At 34.2% G+C, this 24,175-nt stretch overlaps 1 protein-coding gene across 1 annotated transcript in view; it reads left to right on the top strand.

Moving 5' to 3' along the window:
- The window catches only part of SLCO3A1 (solute carrier organic anion transporter family member 3A1), a 340,259-nt gene that overhangs the window by 48,166 nt on the left and 267,918 nt on the right, over positions 1 to 24,175 (top strand). Inside the window, exon 2 of the mRNA XM_074282483.1 lies at positions 3,900 to 4,365. Within this exon, the coding sequence (XP_074138584.1) occupies positions 3,900 to 4,365 (466 nt within the window). The remainder of the gene's footprint in view (positions 1 to 3,899; positions 4,366 to 24,175) is intronic.

A 24,175-nucleotide genomic window follows, 5' to 3' on the forward strand; every position in this document is an offset into this window, starting at 1 on the left:
GGATTGGATTCCAGAGGACAGATGGTAAAATGTGCTATTGCCTGACAGAGAAATATAGAGGATACAGTATGATATATATATATATATACATATGTGTGTGGAGAGAAAGAAAGAGACAGAAATTTTGTTTGGCTTGATTGTGCATATTCATTATAAGTAATTATTTTGGGAGGTGGAGTTGGGAGAGCTACAGGTTTGAAATATTAAATGCCTTTTAGATGAGGTCACTATAATGTCAATTTTGTTTAATTATTTGACTTTGTTATAAGAGAGATATCACATGGTAGGGAGTTTGAGGTAATCTGGAAAATGTTTGTCATGAAAAGTAAAATACCTCAAAAATTTTTAAAGAAAAAGGATTTGAGAAATGCAGCAAAAGTAATGCTAGATTTTTCAGTCAGTGCCAGAGTTGAAGTTCCAGTTCTATTGTACCATGTTACTTGTGTGATCTTGGTCATTTTCCCCTTCTCCCTTTTTGGGGAGGATGTTGGTATAAATGTTATGAAAGGGCCTTTTAGATTTTATTTTAGTGGATTGCAATCTTGATATTAGTCAACAGCAAGCTTAACATGGAAGAGAGAGAAATAGAGATGGGTTGGGAGTGGGAAGGAAGGGAGAGAAGGAAGGAAACTAATGCTATTCAAAGCTTTATTAATATGTCTAGAAGATAGATGAGCATTTTGCAGTATTCTACACAGACAACAGTTGGAAACGTTTGAGTAAATCTGGATGCCATGGTATTGAAAGAACAGAAATGGAGCACTTCTAGATGAAGGTGAACAAGATGGTGAAAAGGCTAGGAGAATATGCCATGTAACTATTAATTAAAAGGACTAGAAGTGTTCATCCTGAAGAATAGGGGACATGAAGGCTGTTTTCAAATATTTAAAGAACTATCATGAGGATGAGAAATTAGATTTGTTCTGTTTGTATAGAAATAGAAGCAATAGTTTAAAGATAAGAAATGCCAGATTAAATCCATACAAGGAAAAGTTTCTTAACAATGAAATCTGTTTAAAAGTAGGATGGATTTATTTAAGATGTAATGTTATTTCCCCTTACTGAAGGTATTCAAGCAAAGACTGAATAAGTATTTCTCAGTATTGTAGGGAAGATTCATGTTCAGATAAAAGTGGGACTGGATTCTTAATCTTTTTTGTGTCATCTCCTTTGCCATGTGGATGAAACCTACTGACTTGTTCTCAGAATGTTTTTAAATTTATAAAGTAGAATAGGATTCTCAAATATTGTATGAAATAAAATAGGATTCTCATAGAAACCAATTTTATTGAAATTCAATTAATAAAATATAGTTTAAAAAATCATGGACCCAAAGTTAAGAATCCCTGGATTAACTAGATGGTCCCTTCCAACACTGAGATTCTGTTATTCTTTGATAGAACAGAATTTTCTTCTTACCTATAACATAAGAAATTGTTATATATAACATAATTTATAACATAACATAAAAATTATGTTATAGGATCAGTGAGTGTTGCTACTGTCTGCGTCTCTTTGCATTTGATGTGCCATAAATAATAGGGCATTATGAAATTAAGAGCCCCAGTTTTAATTCTGCATCCAAAACTGCTTCTACTAAGCATTCTTGATCTTGAGATTGCACCATTTAAAACTGGGACAGTCACAAGAATACATGGAAGAAAAATCATTAAGCTAAGAATTAGAAGGCCTGTTCTGGGCTCTGTCACAATTTTTTTCACCTTGGGCCTTTACCAGCCTGGGTCTGATTTTCCACACTTGTGCACAATGAAATGTTTGGAGTCCATGAGATTTGAGGTCCTTCTCGCTCTAACATGTTACTCTTCTCTGACAGTCAGCCATACCCAATAAGTTTCCTTTGGAAGTTCCTATGGAAAATTATAGGGCTTTGCCCACATTGTTTTCCTAAGGAGGTCCATCCTTCATCATAAAACCCCATTTACCAAGTCCTCCAGCAGTTGCTGTAGAGAGCATTAAGGGATCTCCATGAATCTTGTGCATCAGAAAGAGTCACTTTTCTAATAATAAATGAGATTTCCTAGGCAAGTATGATTAGTGTGAGCCTGGACAAAGCATCAGTGAAGTACCCTGGAGGATAAGTAGGAAGTACTTTAAATCTGAAAATAATCAGAAATTCTGAAGAGAGGAATGAGTGAATATTTCCACTGAAACTGAGCCATTTTTATCCCTTCCCTTCCTCCCTCCTTCCTTCCTTCCTTCTCTCCTTCCTTCCTTGCTTCCTTCCTTCTTTCCTTCATTTCTTCCTTCCTTCCTTACTTCTTTCCTTCTTCCCTCCCTCATTCCTTCTTTCCTTCCTCCCTCCCTCCCTCCCTTCCTTCCTTTTTTTCCTCTTTCCTTCCTTCCTTGCTTCCCTCCTTCCTTCTTTCCTTCATCCCTCCCTTCCTTCCCTCCTTCCTTCTTTCCTTCATCCCTCCCTTCCTTCCTTCCTTCCTTCCTTTCCTTCCTTTCTTCCTTCCACTCTGTTTTCCCTCTCTACTATTTTTTTTGCCTTTGTTTCTTTCCCTAACTTTATTAAATGTTGTTGGCTTTTTTCCTCTTAATTTATTAATTTGTTTTTTAACATTCATTTTTTTCAATTGAGTTCCAAATTCTCTCCCTCCTTCCAGCCCCTTTCATCAGCCACTGAGAAAGCAAGCAATGTTTTTTCAAATATACACATGAAATAATGCAAAACATATTTTAAACCTTTCTTAAGAAAAACCTATGATACCTCACAACCACTTCCAGTGGTCATCATTGTCTTATTTTCCCCTTGTGATGCTTTTCCTGTTCATCCATTTATCAATACTTTAAAAAGTTTCTCATCTCCTGAGAACTTAAGATAGTTGAATTCCACATGCATATTGACTATAGTTGGTGCTTTCCTTATCAAAATGCAGAAGTGAATTTTATTGCATCATATAAACTTAATTGATCCATCTTTTCAAAACTGCTTTTTAAGTTATTATTTCCGCCCTTAATTAAGTCATAAAGTATTCCCTCAGAATATTTGCTTAGCTTAATCATTTGTAAAGCAGCTTTATGGAAAAGTTGAGCCCAAGGAAAAACAATAAGACAAAGTACAGATCTTTCTTTCATCATACAATGAGTTGATGTGGAATAGAAATATGTCCTGTCAAAAAAAAGTTATAAATTTAAAAAAAGAAGAAAAATCAGATCAAAGGAGAAAAATGTGGAAAAAAAGAATGCTACATTTGGAATCAGGAAAACCTGAATTGCCATAAATAATAGCTGTGTTACCTTGGCTAAATAACTTCATTTAATTTCTTTCAACCTCAATTTCCTCAGCTGCCAAATGTGGATAATAAAACCACCTACTTTGGGGGTTATTTGTGAGGATCAAATATGGTAGAACTGTAAAGTCTTTGCAAATCTTAAATCATTGTTTACTATAAATGTTCGCTATCATTCTTATCATCATTTTTAGGAATTTTGTGGGGTAAGATTTTCTTTTAAAAATTAATTGAAATGGAAGACTTCTGATGAATCTTCCAATTCTGAAATTCTATTAATAGAATGGAGTTAGGAATGTTTCTAAATTTGTAGATATGTAAACTACTTAGTGATCACTGAAGAGAACAGAGAAGAAACTTCAAGAATATAAGAAATAAAGATAAAGTAGAATTCTGTAATGTCAGAAAAGTGAAGTACTCGGCAAGTTTTTAGCCTCTTAATTTTTAATTTAAAAAAGTTCCTTTTTTTGTTTGTTTTTTTTTTTTGTTTTGTTTTAAGTCAATTTTGCCTAAGTTGTGACTTACTGAAATCTTGGAATGATCAAAGAAATCCAATTGATCCAAGACAAGGTAAGGAACTAAACTCTGAAGGAACAATGATGCTTCCTATATGCCAACACATTTCTTTTCCTTTTTTCTTTACAGGTCAGTGTCTTAACTACCCTAGAGAGGAGATTTAACTTGCAGAGTGCTGATGTCGGTGTAATCGCTAGCAGCTTTGAGATTGGAAATTTGGCCCTCATCCTCTTTGTGAGCTACTTCGGAGCCAGGGGACACCGGCCACGTTTAATAGGCTGTGGTGGAATCGTCATGGCCTTAGGAGCTCTGCTTTCTGCACTGCCTGAGTTCTTGACCCATCAATATAAGTACGAGGCTGGGGAGATCAGATGGGGAGCCAAAGGACGGGACGTATGTGCTGCCAATGGGTCCACCAGCAACAAGAGACCAGACCTGGAGCTAATCTGCAGAAATAGGACTTCCACCAACATGATGTACTTGCTTCTCATTGGTGCACAGGTCCTTTTGGGGATTGGTGCTACCCCTGTGCAACCTTTGGGAGTCTCCTACATTGATGACCATGTGAGAAGGAAAGATTCTTCCCTGTATATAGGTAAGAATGATTAAATATTCTAGTAAGTGGTATTGAAAAATACCCTTTTCTCCTTTTATTCCATACAAGGAACTGGAAATTGAGAAAGGATAACAAAGATAAAATTGAGATTTTTTTTAATATGATGATACCTGGTGACCTCTTCCATATGGAATTTAGTCTCCTTTTAATAGTTGACTTTAACTACCTTATTATTCTAGAACTTACCCATCAAGAAATATAACATATTGTCACTGAACCTTCTTCTCAGTACTCTCCTACTATTGTCTTGATACTCTAAGTCAAAATGAAGCAGTTGGTGTTACAAAAAACAAGTTTGGTTTTTTTTTCTGGTTGTTTTCCTCTATCCTGGCAATTATAATGTTGTGTAAAGAAATTGAATAGTTAGAAAATAATTTTTCATATATTCTGCTCTGCTCATTTTCAGTGACCTAACTCCTTAGTAATTAACTGAAGTCGCTCAGCAATCTAGTAATTTTACATCTGATGATCTAGTATCATTATTCTTCATGGAATAAGAAAAATAATTGTGTAAAGCTTAAGTCAAATAAAAGTAATTTGAATCATTCTGGCCACTTGCAGAACTTATATAAAAGAAGCAAGTAAGTATTAAAGTAGGCTTGTGGGATTTTTTTCTATTGAATATATGTAATCTTCTGTATCTATGTATTAGGAGGTTTGTCTAATATTTATATTGTAGTTATGGAGATAACAAAGCACCTCCATCCCTGTTTTTGTAAATTGTGCTTACATCTTAGTCAAGCTATTTAACTTTATTGACATATACCTTATCTCTCTTTGCTCTAAGCTTTGGGTAGGAGTACCTCTAAATTTAAATTCTTTGACCAAAAAAAAGTGAAAGATTAGTTATTATGTAAATCATAGCATACTGAAGTAAGTTGATAATGAGAAGTTCAACCCTTGCTGTGAAAGATAAAGTAATCTGGAAAAGATTTAAAAAAAAACACCCTATAAGTCCAATGAGCTTTGAATTACATTAGAGTGGGCTAAATAAGGAGTCTAAAAGCCCAGGATAGACTTGAGGCATTTACTCATAAATTTTGTGCTGTATTCTCTGATATATGATTCAGTGATACTTCCTCATAGCAGATTAAGACCAGATGAAACTAGGGTTGGTTAGGCAATAGGTTAATACATATTTTGGTTGGTGGGTTCTCTCTGTTAGATGAGGAATTTTTCAGTAGTCCTATCATCCATTCTGCAGTTTTTAGTGAGGGAGGAATAGGAAAGGAGAAAATGAACCCCTTTTGCTACTCAGACAACTATTCCTCCCTACTCTGTGAAGTATGAAAGAATTCAAGAAATGGATACATCATGAACCTTTTGATTGTTACCAATCTACTAATCTATCATTATTTTTAAAGTTCCTGTTATGGTACCAGGTACTAAGAGAGGCATTGGGGAGACAAAAAATGAGACAGTCCTTGCCCTCAAGAAGTTTTTATTTGATTATAGGGAACATTATATACATATGTACAAATGAATATAAAGAAGTGGGAATGGTAGGGCAACAATATTCAGATGAGGATGAAGGATAGAGAGCAGCTTGGTTGCAGTTTATCAAATCCTAGTTGTTGTTCTGCTGGGAAGGACCATTTCTCTGTCTCAAAATAAATTTCATGGTGTTGTCTTCATAGTTAAGAGTGAAGATTATGTATCTTTCCTAGATTGACTTCAGCAGACAATCAAATTATTCTGTACATAGTCTGAGCTCTCTAGAAACTGTTTAAGAGAATTTGAGCAGATGTAGAATGTGAATGACCCACTCATTTATTTTTGAGTTCATAAAACCACCATGTTTCTTTTAAAATGGATCTCTTATATCAGTTTTATTTGCCTGAGCAATTTAGCATAAATTTACAATTCCCTTATTTCTCTTAATTCAATTCAGTCTGAATATAAAACCAATACATCTTATATCAGAAGAACTCTCATTGTGCTGGCATAGTGGTCTTTTATAAAAGGGATTCTTGACCTAGGATTATATGAACTTGTCTTTGTATATTTATTTATATATAATACATATATATACTCATACATATACAAATACATAGAGAGTAACTTTCAATATAATTGATTTTCTTAAGAATCCTGGATATTAAATTTTTGCATTTAAAAATGTTATTTTGAAAAGATATCTATAGGATTCATTAGATTGTTAAAGGGGTCAATGACATCAAGGAGTTGAGAACCTCCTTTATAGCCATTTAGAACCTCATTTTAGACATTATTTTCCAACTGATATCAATTTTGCTTTAGCTGGTTTTTCTGAAGTAGAGAAAGATATACAAGAGGCATCAAGAGGTGTTCAAAGTTTGAGCATAGGGGAAGGATTCAGAAAATTTAAAGTGATTGGTGATCAATTCTCAGCCTATCCTGGGGTAGAAGTTGACTATTGCTATCTATATACTTGTGTATTTAAAGGCTATGTGTATACATGGAATAAATGGTTGAAAAGTAAAAATTTCAGTCCAGACTTAGTTGAAATCTTTTCCTGCCCTCTTAATTGCTGAAGTTTTATGTTGAATAATTTGTTCTGGCTTCCTCTGAATGTGACGTCTCTCAGGCTCTCAGTTTTTTTCAATAATCCATTCAAGAATGGCTTCTTGGGCTTGCACTGGTCTGTCTATATTCATTCCTTTCTAACTCAAACAGTAAAGGAGCAGCTGAGATCATTACCCAAACACAGGAATATAGGACAAAGGAAAAATATGTTTCATAGTTGGTAAACCAGGGCCAAACAGTACCTTTAATTGGGCCTGTGACACTGGTTTTTCAAAAGGCCAAGTATGTTCATGTGTTTTTGTTTGTTTAAACACAGTTATAATGGATTTCCTTTGATTGGGGCAGGAGGAAAAGGGGACTTGGCTTCTCTTTTAGGAGAACTTTGTTGTTTCTGTTGTTTAATAGTTTCAATTGGCTCTTTGTGACTCCTTGGACCTCTCTATCATGGAGTTTTTTTTTGGTAAAGATGCTGGAGTGGTTTGCCATTTCCTTCTTCAGCAGCAAACTGAGATGAAGTGACTTGCCTAAATTCACACAGCTGGGAAATTTCTGAGTCTGAATTTGAGATCAGGTCTTCCTGATTCCAAGTCTCCTGTTCTATCCCATCATCTAACTGTCCTATTAGGGAGGTTCTATTTGGATCCTGGTTCCTCTGAAACATCCTTAACTTCTCAAAGTCAAACTCAAGTAAAAATAAACACATGAAGAGAACATTTATTTAGAAAACCACAAATTAGCATTATTTCTGGCATTTGGGGATTTTGTCTAATATTTTCCAACTATATTTTACCTGATTTTTTTTTGGGGGGGAGACCCAGGCATTTAGGGTTAAGTGACTGGCCCAGAGTCATATAGTTAAAAGTGTTAAAGTCTAAGCAAGTGTTAAATGTCTGAGGCTAGAGTTGAACTCAGGTTCTTCTGATTTCAAAACTGGTACTCTCTTTGCTGTGCCATCCAGCTGCCCTCATATTTTAATCTGCTTTAGGCAGGCCATGTGTAGCCTGCTGATCATGAGTGGTATATCTCTGCTCTCGGAAACTCTAAGACTGCATATTGAAGAGAAAGTGCTGATGTAAATTGGCAGAGAAAATGTTCTCATGAGGAAATTCTATTTATCAATGTAATCACAGGTGTAGTCTTTGTCTGTATGTCTTTGTAACCCTCACATAAAGCAAACTTGTGATAAATTATTTAAGTCTTCTGAGCCTCAGTTTCCTCATATGTAAAAATAATGGGTTTGATTAAATGATCTCTGAGTTTCCTTCCTACAATAAACATTACGATTCTGAGAATAAGCCTTTTGAGATTCTTGAGATTCAGATAAAGAAGAAAGCATGACAGTATGATTTAAATTATGATTAGTTATTTTTGTTAAAGGGGGAAAAGAAGGTTTTTCCCCTAATTTATCCTGAGTTAATTAATTTATCTGAGCATTAGTTTTCTTTGAAATAAGGATAAACATATATGTTCACTACTTATCTCTAATAAGGTTGTTGTAAATGAGCTAATGAATATAGAATATTTAATTTCTAGAAAATGTTGCATAAATATGAACTGCTATAAGCATTATTACATCTTGAAGGAGCTGCCCATATGTAATTCTTTTCCAATGCTCATGTTTTCTGTGGATTAGAATGAATCATTTTGTAAAGTTATTTTCATAAGGATTTTTTGTAGATATAAAATCTAGACCAAACTATAATTATAAAAAGCTAACTCTGGTTAGGCATCCATGGGAATATGTAGTCCAGCACCTTCATTTGACAAATCAGGGATTGGAAGTGCAGAGAGGTGACAAGTCCTGTCTCACCTCACAAAATAAGATTATTACAATTGTTACTGGAATTCAATTCTCCTGACTCTCACTCCAAAATCCATAGTATCATAGCTCTAGAGCCAGAAAGGATTGCAAAAGCTAGTTAATCTAAATGCCCCATTTTATAAATGAAGAAACAGGAATAGAGTAAATTCATGACTTGCCTAAAGTCACATAGCTAGTATGTGAGAGAGATGATTTTAATTTGAGTCCTTTTGGCTCATATATAATGTTCTATCTTTATTTCCCTAAGGAAAATAAATATGGATGTATTTGTCATATTCTGAGAAGCACATGTCTTTCTGCAACTTGTATTCCTTGCTTCTATCACTATGCAGATAGCATGTATCATAAGGCCTTTGGAATCATCATTACATTGATATAGTTAAGTCTTTCAGAGTCACTTATGTTTACAAGATTGTTGTTAATGTTTAAATTGTTCACCTAGTCCTGTTCAGTTTTCTCTGTATCAGCTCCCATTCTTCCCATAATTATCTGAAATCTTTCTCATCACTTCTTGACACAATTCAGTGCCCATCTTATGGTACCACCTTGCATTAAACCTATCTTCTCAGCACTAAACCTCACTCCAGGAAAACCTAGCTTTATATAATAAGTCAGTTTTAAAACACGAGGGAAAAGGAAGGAAAAAACAAAGCAGGAAAAAGGAGAATTATGAACATTGATGCAGAGAACATGCTGGAACCAGGGAAGGGGGTGCGCTTGAAGCTGGAAATGGCAAGAGGAAAGGCTATGGTTGAGGAAAGATTCCTGCTGTGTAGCATTCTACATTCCAAAGGGGGGGTGCTGACTCAGTTACTTATTTTGGCCAGACAAATAGCACCACCACTCCAAGTTAGGAAGCCACATGCTTTAGACACAAATGTGTTAGGCTTTCTTTGTTTATCACTATTATTGAAGCCCAGCAGAGCCCTCCATGTTCCAGTTAATGATGCAAAAAGAATTATAATCTTCAGGTTTCATTTGCCAAGTGTTTGTTTAGCACAAAGGTCAATATAATGCCAGCTTTCATCTAAAGAAAATCTAATTTCTGTACTGAGCACTGGAAACAGAATCACTTTTTTTCTTTTTCTTGACTCACTAAAATATGTTTTAACTTTCTAAAAAAGAATGGAGGCATAGATCAAAAACGGTATAACTACAATTCACCTGAAAAATAATTTTTTAAAAAGTCCCTCCTGGGAATGCACACAGCTCATTATATTCTTGCAATTTCATTGATACTGAACTTTTCCTCATTAATTTCCTTTTCTAAAATAAATGGCATTTAAAATTGGTCATTTTTTCTGCCACATTCCATCCCCCTCCCTTGACAATCTAATAAAAACATTTGGCATTCTTTGAGTTTGTTTTCAATAAACCAATGTGAAATATAATAACATGCTAATGGTTCACCTTATATATAACATGTAGGTACTCTGAATTAATTATGAACATCTTATATAATCCATGCATTTTGGTTGTTTATGCATTGCTGTCCATCTCCTTACCCATCCCCTAAATATTTTTCCACAATCAGATAAGAAAACTTAATAGAGAAATGAGTTGCCTGGCTATATTCACATACCTAGTCCTTTGCCACTCTGTAGGATCCTGATTATCAGCAAGAGTTCATTCTAGCAAGCTAGGAATCAATAACCTCTTGGACCCTGAGTGCAGCTGGCAGGGTTTATCAGTTACCATGAATGACATGGATGATGGTTTGGCCTGGGGGCACTAGATTGCTAGTTATGCATCTGCTGGCCTATAAGCATGTCTTCTCTAGAGTTGATTCTGTTTCACACACTCTGGTATGATTCTTCTTGGACAAACCTACTGTTTAATTAACTTCATGAATTGAGGCTCCTAAAAGTGTTTAGAAAGCACATGTAATTCATATAGATTCCATGTTCAAAATGAAATTTTTAAAAATTATTATGAAATAGATAATCACTATCAAATAATTGCATCTTCCTTTGTACACACACACACACACACACACATATACATATATATATAATATACACACACATATATATATATATATATACACATACATATTTTTAATTTTGTTTCTTTGCTAAAAAACAGTTGTATGGTGCTAATATCTTTACATATTCAACTTAAATCAGATGCCAAATTTTGAATGGAATACAAGTTAGAACTGAAGAAAATTGCAAAGTAATTGCTTTCTCTTACTTTGAGAAAATCTTACTCCTTTGATCTACTTTTCTAGAATAAAATTCTAGCTTATCTGTGAAATAGTATAGCACAAAATAGATAACACAGGAACACAAATTTAGAACTAAAAAGAACCTAAGAGCCTATTTTAGGACAACCCCTGCAATTTATGCATTAGGAAACTGATCTTAACCCAATACCAACAATAATCAACACCAAACAATGAGTTAGATATGTGAATCCAAGTCCTTCAAGTCCAATATGTTTTTTTTTCCATTGTAACAGACTTTGCATCCTGGCTTTGACACAACTTAGAGAGACAGCTTGACAGTAGTGCAGTAGATAGAATGCTGGGTCTGAAATCAGGAAGACGAGTTTAAATCCAGTCTCAGATACTTAATAATTGTAAGACCCCAGATAACTCACTAAACCTCTGTTTTCTTCTGTAAAATGGAACTAATAATAGTAGGAGGATCAAATAAGATAATAATTGCAAAGCCCTTAGTGCATTGCCTCATGTATATTGAGTGCTATAACATTAAGTATTATTAATTACTAATAATTATTAATTAGTTATTACTACTAATAATAATAACAGTATGATCAGTGGGATGAAAACATATAGAGGAAGCTGACTGATACCGGTCGAATTCCTTAGCTTGTAGCACCCCATTAGAGAAAATATATAGCTCCCTTTTTGCCCCATGCTTCCAAAAAGTAAGCTTTTAGTGTCTTAGGGTTTCTGTTTCCTCATCACAACTCGTGCTTTGGGTCTTTCTACTCATAATGAGTTGTATCCAGAGATCAGAGTTCTCTCCTCTTGATCTTGCCTAGCTCCCCTTTTCCTCCCTCCTAGTTAAATATGTCTTTTCCCTCTGCTTCTGATTTTCCTGGAAGCAAGAATTGCCAACTATTGCTTTTTTTTTTTTTAATCTCTGCTACATGCTACATCTAATAAGTTGTTTATTATAGAACATAGAGTTGGAGTCAAAAAGGGTCATGATTCTCTCTGGTACCTACATATCACAGATAAGAAATTTGAGTCACAAAGTGATTAAGGCACCTCCTTACAGTAACATACAAGAATATGCTGGAATCATTTCCTATGGACTCTGAGTCAATTGTTAAATATTCAGTATGAGCATTTAGCATTTATACCTCAGATCTCAACAAAAACTAGAGATCAGGACTTGATTCAATGTTTTGGTGATTTTTTTTTGACTTAATAAAATGATGAAGAAAATGCAAATACTACAACTTAAACTTAAACGTGTATCATTTCTTTTAGGAGAGCTGGTTGTTAAACATTTATCAGGACACCATTGAACACAGCTAAAAATTATCAGACACAGAAGTTGAACTCAAGTTTTCTTGACTCTTAAGAACTTGCAGAGTCCTTCCCACTCCAACATAGAGATGCCTTTAATCTCTCTGAATCTCTTCTTAGAAGGGATATCAGAAACCATCTAGTCCCTTCTCTCTTTAAAAGAGATAAGTGAGGTCTGGTGAAATTAAATGGCCTATCCATGGTCATTGTTATTGAGTAATTTATCTCCAACTTTCTGTGACTTTATTTGAGGTTTTTTTGGCAAAGATACCAGAGCATTCCACCATTTCCTTCTCCAGCTCATTTTACAGATGAGAATTTAAGACAAACAGGATGAAGTGACTTGCTCAAGGTCACAAAGGTAATGAGTGTCTGAAGCTGAATTTGAACTCAGATCCATCCTTCAAACTAGTGTTCTCTCTATTGTGCCACATAGATAGTAAATTACAGAGGTGTGATTTGAACCCATGTCCTCAAACTCCAATTATTGCTTTTTCCATTGTTCTACACTGCCTCAGGTTTCTCCTTTACAAATTGTTGGAAATGATACTTCTGCTTCTTATCAGTATAGAGCACCACATATATGTGTGTGTGCATATATATATATATATACATATATACATATATATATGTATATACATATATGTATATGTAAACAGTACAACACCATGTATGTGAGTTTACTAACATTATGATGGTTGATGATCACGATGATTGCAAATAATAATATTAAGCCAAATTGAATATGCATGCATATATATAGTATGTATGTTCATTTTGGCTTAATATTATTGTATACATACATTCATATATATTATATTTATATATATATATATATGTAAAACAAAATTTCTGAATGGTTCAGTGGTGATGATTCAAGTAGCATATCTCTGAATTTGGGGCATGAGGGGGAGGAGCTAGAACAGGATCTTGGGTACCTTGATTGCTCTCAGGGAGAAAAGTTAACTGTATCTGATTGTAGGTTGCTCTGTACACTGTAGACTTTGGTATTCTAGCTGATGTTACATTATATTAGGATCTAAAACATAGAGACTGGGAATGAAATAGAAACCAAATCATCTTTCCAAGGTAAGCAATTACTGGAAATGTCAAAAACCATGATTATAAAAGGAAAGGCCAGCCCCACATCCTTTCAGGACTGATTGCCTTTGTTCTCTTATTAATTGGAAGAAAAGGAAAGCAATGTTTCATTAAAATCGATTATGACATTAGGGAAGAACACGAGCCTGACTCTTATACAGAGCTTGTACTGTTTCTCTCAATGCAGCAGCACCAAGTAGCTAAAAGAAATCTGAATTTAATTCTGAGGTTGAGTCTTTAAATTCTAATTCTGCTATTTATTTGTTGTGTGACCTTTTTGCTGTCACTTACCTTCCTGTGGGCCTTAGTTTTCTTATGTAAAAATAAGAGTATTGGGCCCAATGAGTACTAAGGTTTAATAAGAATTTTAATCTTCCTTATGTCTGTTTTATAGTGATAGGATAGGGATATACAGAAAGGCACCTAAAGGATAACACAAAGAGAAAGACTGAAGAAGGAGATGGGAAGTACTCAAAAGAGATTTTTTTCTTCTTTTAATAGAATCAAAAAGTTCTTGGAGAGTCAATTATAGTAGAAGAAAAAAGATTGTTAGACTTAGAATCTATTAATCCTGGTTTAAGTCCTAATTCTGAGACTTATTAGCTCTATGTCTTATGCAAACAGATAACTTAAAATTGTGAACCTTAGTTTCCTCATCTGTAAGATGAGAATTATCCTACCTTTTTCTTGAGTTGTTATGATTGAGAAAACATAGGTGTTTTAAAATAATAATTGGCCATGTGAAAATTGTGTAACTTTTCTGACAAAGTTATTTTCCCATTATTACACCCACTAAAGGAAAACTCACTTTTTCCCCCTTTCATCTATCGATTTCTTCTCAAAATAAAAGTTTGAAAAATTTATTTTTGTAATGCTTGCAATTCTTTTAGCAAAAATTCTATTGTTAGTATATATTTTGGAGTCTTTCTCTTTCCTTTCTCAGAAAGCATAGATTTCTGGAATTATTGTTTTTTCAGCATTCCATGACAGTATATGTCATGTTCAATTAGAGGATTATTTGTAATTTCTTTTTGTTTACAATTATTCTGAGATAAAAGGTTAACTTCCTTTCTGCTGCAATTATAATTCACTTCCAGGAGAATTCTGTAGACCTGCATGATTGTCACATCCTCTTGGCAGTTCGATACAATTGCTTTTCTTTTTAGATTTAACCACGCATCTTTCCTTGAGTTATGTTTCCCTAGGGATACACAGCCATTAGTACTAAAGCCAAGCCTAAAGCTTATGTTAGTCCCATCAGTCTGGAGGGAGCGCTCTTTGTTCTAGAGCTCTGGACACTCAGGCAGACTTTGTTTTTGTCTGAAAAGAATTTGAATTAAATTAGGTCAAACATTGAGGTCTTTGCAAGATAAGTGATTTTAACTGATTTCTCACTGGTTTTTGGCTGGTTTTGAAATATTTGAAATATTACTTTGTCTTAGATTTAACTGCTACTTTAAAAAAATAACAGTTTGGGTGGGTAGACAACTGTATTTCTGAGTCTCCTATTAATATCTCTATCTGTAACATAGATCATATCTCTTAAACCATGAGATCCATTAGGTTGTAAACTTTTTGAAAACAAGGATTGTCTCTTGCCTTTCTTTGTATTCCCAGAACTCATCGTCCCTGGCACATATTGAGCAATTAATAAAATGCTAGTTGACTGACTCAGTGATTAATTCTTTCACAAAATGAAAAGTATTTCTGAAGTAGTGGTGTTCTTTGAAGTTAACAAGATGCTAGCTACTGATTATCTTTGAATGTCACTTGGACTTAAACTTAAGAGCACATGTTTGAAATCCCTTAGAAATGATAAAACATTTATTAGAGGCAAACATGTATTGGAAAACCCATATGAAAACATACAAGTATTAAGTGAATGAGCTTATGGAATCATTAGAAAAGGAATCATTGTTCTAGGCGCCTTCTTATGATCACAATTACGATATTAACTCATTCCTAATCACATCAGATCATTACCGTCAAAGAAAGAGGAGCATGTTGTAGGTCTTTCATTAGCTCATCATAATATTTCACTTTGGCTATAAGTATATGTAGATATATTTGTCCAAATAGGAACAAACATCTGAGGTATTTGGGGATACCTATGTAAATGCTAGACTGGTAATTACATGCAGTCAATCAACTAGCATTTATTAAGTACTTACTGTGTGCCAAACACTGTGCCAAGACTTGGGGGTTACAGAAAAAGTCAAAATATGACCTTCCTTTGTGAAACTCACCATCTAGCTAACAAGACAAAATGTAAGCAATTGTGTACAAATAAGAATACACAATTAAATTTGGGTTTAGTTTTTGGGTGATTTATGGTTAGTCTTTGAGGGAAGGCATTAAAATCAAGCAGTACTGGGAAAGGCTTCTTGCAGAAACTGAAATTTGAAGGAAGCCAGGATGATCAGGAGGCAGAGAAAATGCTGGAGAGAGTTCTAGGCATGAGAGACAGCCAATGAAACTTCTCAGAATTAATGATGGATTATTGTGTGCAACAAACAACAAAGAGACCAATGTCACTGGATATAGTAAGTCCACAGCTTCATATCATAAGGTGCATTATTTAGAGCAATAATTTACTAGTGTGTGGGATGGTAGCAACCACAAAAACAATCAGGGACTCTCAAGATAAGAAAAAGCAAAAGGGGATTTATTACCATCTTGTAAGAAAGAGCAACTCCTAACAAAGTTTCAATAGAAGAGCACAAAGCACAAACTGCAAAACACAAAATTAAATAGACCCTAAATACAGAAGACCCCACCCATTCCCTGGCTTTTTTGGGAGAGTCCTGGCTTACATTCTAAATGCAGAAATCTATAACAGAAACAAAAGAATATTAGTAAATAAAAACTCTTAAATTTTTCCTAGAAAACTGCTATACAAGCAGATATTCTTGAAAGAAAGAATTCTGTTATCTGAATTCCCAAAGCCATCATCACCTTTAAAAGAAGTACTTAAATGCTAATTAAGAGGTTGTTGGAAACAGGAAGGGAAATGTTCATCCAAGACAATTGAACACCTGCAGCTTTTTAGCTATAACTCAAATTATTATTGCAAAATCTCAAGGCCATATTCCCATGAGAGGTCTTCACTCAGTTTATCCCTTACAACAGGTTAAGTGAGTGTCAAAGATAACATTCATAAAATCAAAGACTTATAACACTGGAAAAATCATAATATCACAGGGACCTTATAGGCTACTTCATCATACTTTTATTATACAGATGAGGAAACTAAAGCCCAAGACATTAACTGACTTACCCAAGGCCACATGGATAGTAAGTAAAAGAACCCAATTTCCTGACTTCAAATCCAGCATACTTTTATGATATGTGCTAGGGAACCTTGTGGTTTAGAGAAATTGTGTGGTGGGAAGTATAATAGTATAGGCAAGGGGTTTAGAAACAGCTTTTATTACTGTCTCAGCTATTAATTTGCTTTTTTCACAGTCCCTACAATTGGATAATATTATACAGTATTTAGCAAGCTTTGATTGAAACCACCACTACCAATTAGTGGCTTCATGTGAGTTCTCAGGCAGTAGATTTTGTGGCTGTTGTTACTTTGGATTTATTATTTTTTTTTTAATCTGCACCAGTGATTTTACCAATATTGAAAACTATCAGTGGCTTTACCAATAGACTTTATCTTAGAGTGTTGTCTAGGGGCACATAGAAGTCACATAATTTGTCCATGGTCATCCTCCTAATATGTATTACAAATATCACTTGAATCAGATCTTTCTTACTCCAAGGCTGCCCTTGTCATCATTATCTCACATCACAGTTTTCAGCAATATTAGTAAAGAATTACAAAGACACCCTCATCTTGTTTTCCTTGACCATTTCTCTAAAATCCTTTGGGTCTGAGATTTTCCATTCTTAATTTCAATCCAACTGTGACTTGCAGTAAGGTTCAGCAGATTTTTTATGGTAATTTGGATGGATGCACAGATAGGAAAAGAAAAACACTTTTTCTGCTTTCAAAGCAATTCGTTCTTTTTTTTCCCTTTTAAAATATGCACACTGATCACTAAGTAAAATCTTAACTCCCAAAGTAAAAAATTTCCATTTGTTCTTGTTGAGAGCATTTCCTGGGTCAGTAAAAAACAAGGAAAAAGTTCACAGTGAACCCAGAAATTATCTGGGGATATGAGCGGGACAAACTTCCCATGACATTTTAAGTTACTATTTTTGTGACTTGTGTTTCAGGCAGCTCATTTTGATCTGCCCTGGTCACTCTCTGGTCTTGGCAGTATTTTTGGAGGCAGGGCTTTTCTTTTACTAATATAATATGTGTATGTTGATATACTGCTCTTTTTGATCTAAATAGTATTTCTTAACCTTTCCACTTTAATTGCCCCTACCTATAACCCTTCCCAGATAACTTCCATAACATATATAGATGCATTTAGATGTAACTACAAATTGAATTCCCTTCCTAAGCAAAGTAATAATTACCAGAAGGACATTCCAATTTGTACTACCTGCCATGTGTATTTTTAATGGAGCTTACAATGGGAATTCAGATTGCCAGCAAGAAGCCTCATTAGCACAGTGAGCAGCTAATATTCTCTGCAGTCTTGCATGGACACATGCATGCAACCTTTTGAAACCTAGCAGATGTATTTTTAGATTCAAGTCTTTTAATCTTTTTGTGCCTCAGTCTCTCCATCTGCAACAAAGAAAAGAGCTTTTCTAAGGCACTATGATTCATTCCCCTTCTCTCTTTCTCCTACCACAGATTTACTGGATTTTTTCTAGTCAGCAGTTAATGTATGTGATTTTAAATAGAGATTTTAGAAAATATTGGATACTGAGGTAAATTAAATTGGTCCACATGCTAAAATTGTCCTTTATTCTTATTGCCTACTGTGAAAACAAGCAGTCAAGCATGTGCAGAAATGGTATGAAATGAGCCCACAGTGGATGCTATAATGAATGCCAATTCATAAGCCCAAACAAATAGGTCTAAAATGCTTTGGATATGAAAATGACTTGACCCATACCCCTGAGACCCTAAAGATTAAACACTTCCCCATAATGTGCTGCTGTACTTGAGTTGATTTGCCATTTCAAGAGGAAACATAGAAATGGGAAGAAATGTTTGAAAAGCTAACATGTTTTATTTAGCTTGAACAGTTCCTGAAATAGTATAGAGATTTGGCAAATATTCATTGGGTAGGACCAGACTCCATTAAAATTAGATAGGATATTTCAAAAAGCCTTCTGTAGTATCTTTTCTCTTTAATACTTTATTCTGTCTATTTTATAGGTGTAGTGTTATATGTACTTATCTATCTATCTATCTACATGTATATATATATATATATGTGTGTGTGTGTGTGTGTGTGTGTGTGTGTGTGTGTGTGTGTGTGTGTGTGTATTGCCATTTGATTGTAAGCTTCTTGAAAGCAAGAACTATTGTCGGGTTTGTTTGTTGTTTTTTTTGTTTTTTTTTTTTTTGGTTTGTTTGTTTTTTCTCTTTGCATTCCCAATGCTTAGTACAGAGCCTCAAACATAGTAATTGCTTACTAATGCTTGCTGATGGATTAATAATGGAAAAAGAAAAAAAAGCTCACTTGGGAAATGTGTATGTGTATATTTTGTCCTATCAGTGTTTAACTGATATTGGTCAGTTGCAATTGTGTAATTTAATATGAGCTATCTCCCATCCATGCCAGGCTAAACTGATTTTATATTTTTGTGCTCATTGGCAAGTAACTTTAGCTAAACTCTTCTCACCTCTGTCAAGAAATGAGCTGGAGAGAGTGAGAAAGCATAAAACAGAAAGAGAGAGGAAGAGAGAGAGAGAGAGAGAGAGAGAGAGAGAGAGAGAGAGAGAGAGAGAGAGAGAGAGAGAGAGAGAGAGAGAGAGAGAGAGATCACAGTTTTCTCACAAAACTACACAAATGATGACTGAGAAGGCCCCAAGGAAGGGAATTAAAGAGAAATGAGAGATCAAAAAGTAAAATAAATCCTCTTTCACCAAGGGCCTTCAATCTGATTTGTAATTTGTATCAACATTTGCTCATCAATGCTGTGAAATCCCAAAGATATTCCTAGAACACTGGCTTTGGAGATTAATTGTGTTAACATAAGGAAGCCCTTATGCCCATGAATTGTTGGTTAAGGACTTGTTAGAGCATCTGGAGTGGTTATTGTGACCAAGAGTCTGGGCAGTTACAACTGCTTGCTGTCAACTTGGCTTTTACTGACACTAGTTTGAGATTTCCACAGGATGCCATTAAAGAAAAGTCTCCAAATATGACTTGAGTCTAGCAGAATGGTATATGTATAAAACTTCTGGTGTTAGGGGAGAAGGGGAAGTAAGTATTGAATGGGTGAATGACTAGGCAAGTGCTAATCTATCTCATATTGTCATCAATTCAAAGAACATAGGAATAGCCCATAATGTGTCCCTTGGGGAATAGACGACCAAAATTGGTAGGAGCTTTTTATACAGGGAAATGCAGTTTGCCTGGGTTATAAACATTGCTTCCCTGAGAAATATGATTGCTTTGTACATTTATTGGTAGCATTTATGGTAAAATTTGATATTCATTAGTGAAGAAATTGTCAAATTATTAAATGTCCATTGAGTAGTAATATTATATGCCCAGAAAGAGACTATAAAAATAACTGATTTTTTTTAATGAGTCAGTTTTGATATGAGACTGCCTTGATTATTATGAGGTGGAAGGAAGGGACAAAGGAAAATATGTTGATATAAATGTACTGATATGCTAAATATTTCTTCCCCCTCCCCCATTATCAACTCAGAAATCTAAAAGGTCAGTATATTTAAGGCTTTAGACTCTCATCTTCATGATTTTGAGTCCCACAATAACAGTATGAAATTGTAGCACAAGTATTATTATCTCATTTTAGAAATGAGGAAACTCACATTTCAGAGAAAGGAAATGATCTGCCTCAAGTCACATATCTAGTAAGCAACAGAGACAGGATTTGAACAAATTTAGTCACAGACCTCTTAAAACACCCAAAAGAAGTACAGATGTGTTGTTTTCAAGAACAGGAGTGAGTCAGGTCATATTTTCCTCCACCACCAAAGCTTTCCTGATTCTCCCTCCCTGTCAGCTTTTATTTCCTTCTCCCACAAATTATTGTGTATTAATTTTATATCAATTCTGATTATATATGAAAATATATAAATTTTGTATCCTTCAAATTGATTACAAGCTCCTCAAGATCATAGAGTGCTTTACCTTAGTTTTTTATCTGTAATTCTTAGCAAAATACATGGCACACAATAATTTCTTCTAGATTGATTGAGCTGAGGTACCTAATTCAATGAAAAGAAATGGCAAACAGTAGCACCCAAAATAATTCAAAGTTGTGAATGGGTTTTATTGGTTGATGAAGATATTTCCCTGTTAATGGTCATGGGTCCAGGTATGGGATTCTGTACATAATGCAATAGTTACCTAGAATAAGGATGTCTTAAAGTCCATAATTTGAAATTTGATTCTGATGCCAAGAATAATGAAATGCTATTTTAACACTTTGAATGTCAGGGGTGACATTGACAGAAGAAGGTGTGCATTTATATATTTATATAGTCAGAAAATATATGTGTATGTGTGTAGTATATATGTGTGTGTGCACATGTGCATGTGTGTTATTGATCTGAGTGCTGCATATTCAGTTCAGTGCTGAGCAGAGGAACACTGTCTCCCAAATAAGAACATTTGGTACGTTCCAAAGACCCATTTAAGGACAATTTTTCACAGGTGTCAGATTAGGTTCACTGTCTTAAGGAAAACTTCCTAACAATATTCCTATTCACAAATGGAATGGGCAATTTTGGGAAATATTGAGTTCTTTGTCACAGGAAGTCTTCAAGCAAAGTGTGGATAATCACTTACCAGGTATATGGCAGGATTTCTTTTTATATATGGTTTAGACCTGATAGTTTATAAAAGCCCTTACAACTCTGACATTCTATGATTCTGAATGTTTAATAAACTGAATATGAAAATAAGCCTGGAAAGATACAAGGACATCACCTTTTTGAAATGGAAGACAGTGTTTCTGGACTAGCTCTCTGAAATTTCTATACTAGGAATCAGAGAATAAATACTTGCAGATTGAACATCCTGAAAGTTGCAAACAATAAAAATCAAATTAGCATTGCTGAGAAAATATAACACTTAGTGTATTTCCACAACCAACACTTCTTTTGTCTGTGTGACTGGCTTACACTGATCATCTTTCTTCTCTGGACTTCAATTTCCTCTACTTTAAAATGAATGAGATTGAAATAGATGATGTCTGTAGTCCCTTTCAGTTCTAAATCCATTTAGGGATGATCTTGATATCAATTAAGAGTTCATTTGGGAAAATTTTATAGCAGGAAATTTGTATAGGAGGAAAGAGGGAATGCTTAAATGGAAATCTTGTGTGTGCTTTAAAAAAAACATTTTAATACTGTTTATAAATTTGAATGTGAATTAAAAATTATAGATATTCTTAAGCTATAAGAAGAGTCAGGTCAATAGTTTAGGGGGAAATTTTTTTCATTATTTCATAATTAAATTAATAAATGTCTTCTATTTTTAAATTTTCTATTTAAACTCCATAAATGGGGGTTCTTGCTTATTTGTTTTCTTTCTTACTGGAGGATCTGCTCTCAAAATTTGCCTTCGATATATAGTGATATCATGATTTCATAGGATCATAGAATTTTTAGAGCTGGGAGGAAATTTATTAAAAACCTCAAAACCCTAGTTGCTAGTTTCTAGATAGAGAATTAAAATCAGAAATATTAAGTGACATGTTTGAGATGATGTAACTGGTTAATGGCAGAATTAAGAGTAGCATCCAGGTCTCCTGACTTTCAGGACATTGTTCTTTTTTAGTTCTTTTCAACTAATCTTTGTTTTCCTAGCTTTTCTTAAAGTTTTTCTCAAGATACAAGATTCAAAAAGGTGGAAGTCACTTATCCATCACACCAACAGTTAACATTATAAAAGCCCATTTCCATGAAGAACATTGTTAAGTGCTAGGAAGAGAAGATGTTTAGGCTCAGTGTTGGAGCATTTGTAATCTAATATAGAAATAAAACACAATCATAGCTACTTTGTAGTACTATATTATTAGGGCACTGGCTCTCACGTTCCTTTACAAGAATCCCAATCAGGCACCTTTGTCTTTAATTTCCCTTGTGACTGTCTAATTTTTTGAAACAGAAATTCTAATATACATTAATAAATTTTCTCATACCACCTCATCACAATATCCATTGCTGTAGCCAGAATACTTCACTATAATAAACTTATGGTTTTTAAATGAATTTTATGATCATAAAATCCTTCTTCCAGCCCTTATTTTTAACTTCAGCTTTGCTTATTAACAAATTGAGATTTGAATGCTAACATGCTCTTCAGAGATAGATTTTATTAACATTTATATATTAGTTATTCATTCTCAATGAATTCTCTGACCAATGTTCTTTATCTTAAATAAATGTTCTTTATCTAAAGGCAAAAATTGGCTAGGAAGTGAGCATAGGTAAATCAGTAAGAAAAACCACAGAAAAACAGCTTCTGAAATGTGATATAACTGTGTATTTGCTGATTGACACTTATTTCCATCATAGTTTGCAAAACTAAATTGCTGATGAGGTGACTGAATGAGACAGGAAAAGATAAAAGATGGAGAGAGGAAAAAAAAAGTCCATAATGGGAGAAGTTATTTTTTCGGTGCATAACAATTACTTTATCATCAAAGTCTACTTGTGTCTTATTAATATTCAGCTAATGGACTTTTTAATTCAATCAGACTGATTATCAAAAGAATACTTTCCTATCTGGAGACAAAGCTGTCTTATGAGCTCTAATGAAAGGATGCTATAGTTAACTGTTAGAAAATTTGATGTATTAGTAGACCAAATGTCCTCTTGCAGCAATGGAGTTCCAAAGTTCCCTAGAATATATTTACCATTTTCTATTTATTATTAAGATAATTCAATTTATGTGTGTATGTGTGTTTGTTCATGTAGTTATACCTATATGGATACATATACTATGTAATTTAATATTGATATGCCCATCAATAATTACTTAAAGTTTTAGAGTATTTTGTGCTTACAAAGAACTCTGCGTATATTATCTCATTTGAGACTCACAGCTACATGATAGTTCTAGTTCACACATCAATTCCTTGAGAACAGGGACTGCCTTATTTTTGTTTTGCCTGTTTATGGACCTTAGAATCACATGATTAGAACATTTATACTTGGAAGAGACTTTAGAGATCATTTTCTCTGATCTATTCATTTATTTTCTTGGCAAAGATGTTAAAGTGGTTTGCTATTTCCTTCTCTAGCTCAATTTATAGATAAGGAAACTGAGGCAAAAAAGGTTTGTTTGGGTTACACACTTATTGTATTTATATAAAATTTTTTCTCATTTTGCTTGATAAGGTCTAGTTGGAAATAATTCTGGCACAAATCACTGCCATTATTCTTTGATAGTATTTTTTTGTTCTCTGGCCTACTGCACAGTGAATAAGATAACAGCTTTTTTGTCATCGCAGTTTTAGGATGTAAATTCATCTTCTAGGGGCTCACTGAAGCCATCTTTGGTAAATCTTTAGCAGTAGACCAGAACAACATACATGATGTTTACCTCATTCAGATTTTTTCCCTTTTGTAAAGGATCTACACAACTTGCGAATTATGAGGTTTTGGTATAGTGAAATCTATTAAGAATATTTCTCTAAACGTATAACCCTCCAAGGCAACTATGGGCAATATTTCAATCTGTGATGATTGGTTGAGTTCTGAAAGACATTTTGAGGTTTATGTTTCTAGAATGGGG

This window comes from Sminthopsis crassicaudata, chromosome 1 (genome assembly GCF_048593235.1).
Source record: "Sminthopsis crassicaudata isolate SCR6 chromosome 1, ASM4859323v1, whole genome shotgun sequence".
NCBI lineage: Eukaryota > Metazoa > Chordata > Mammalia > Dasyuromorphia > Dasyuridae > Sminthopsis > Sminthopsis crassicaudata.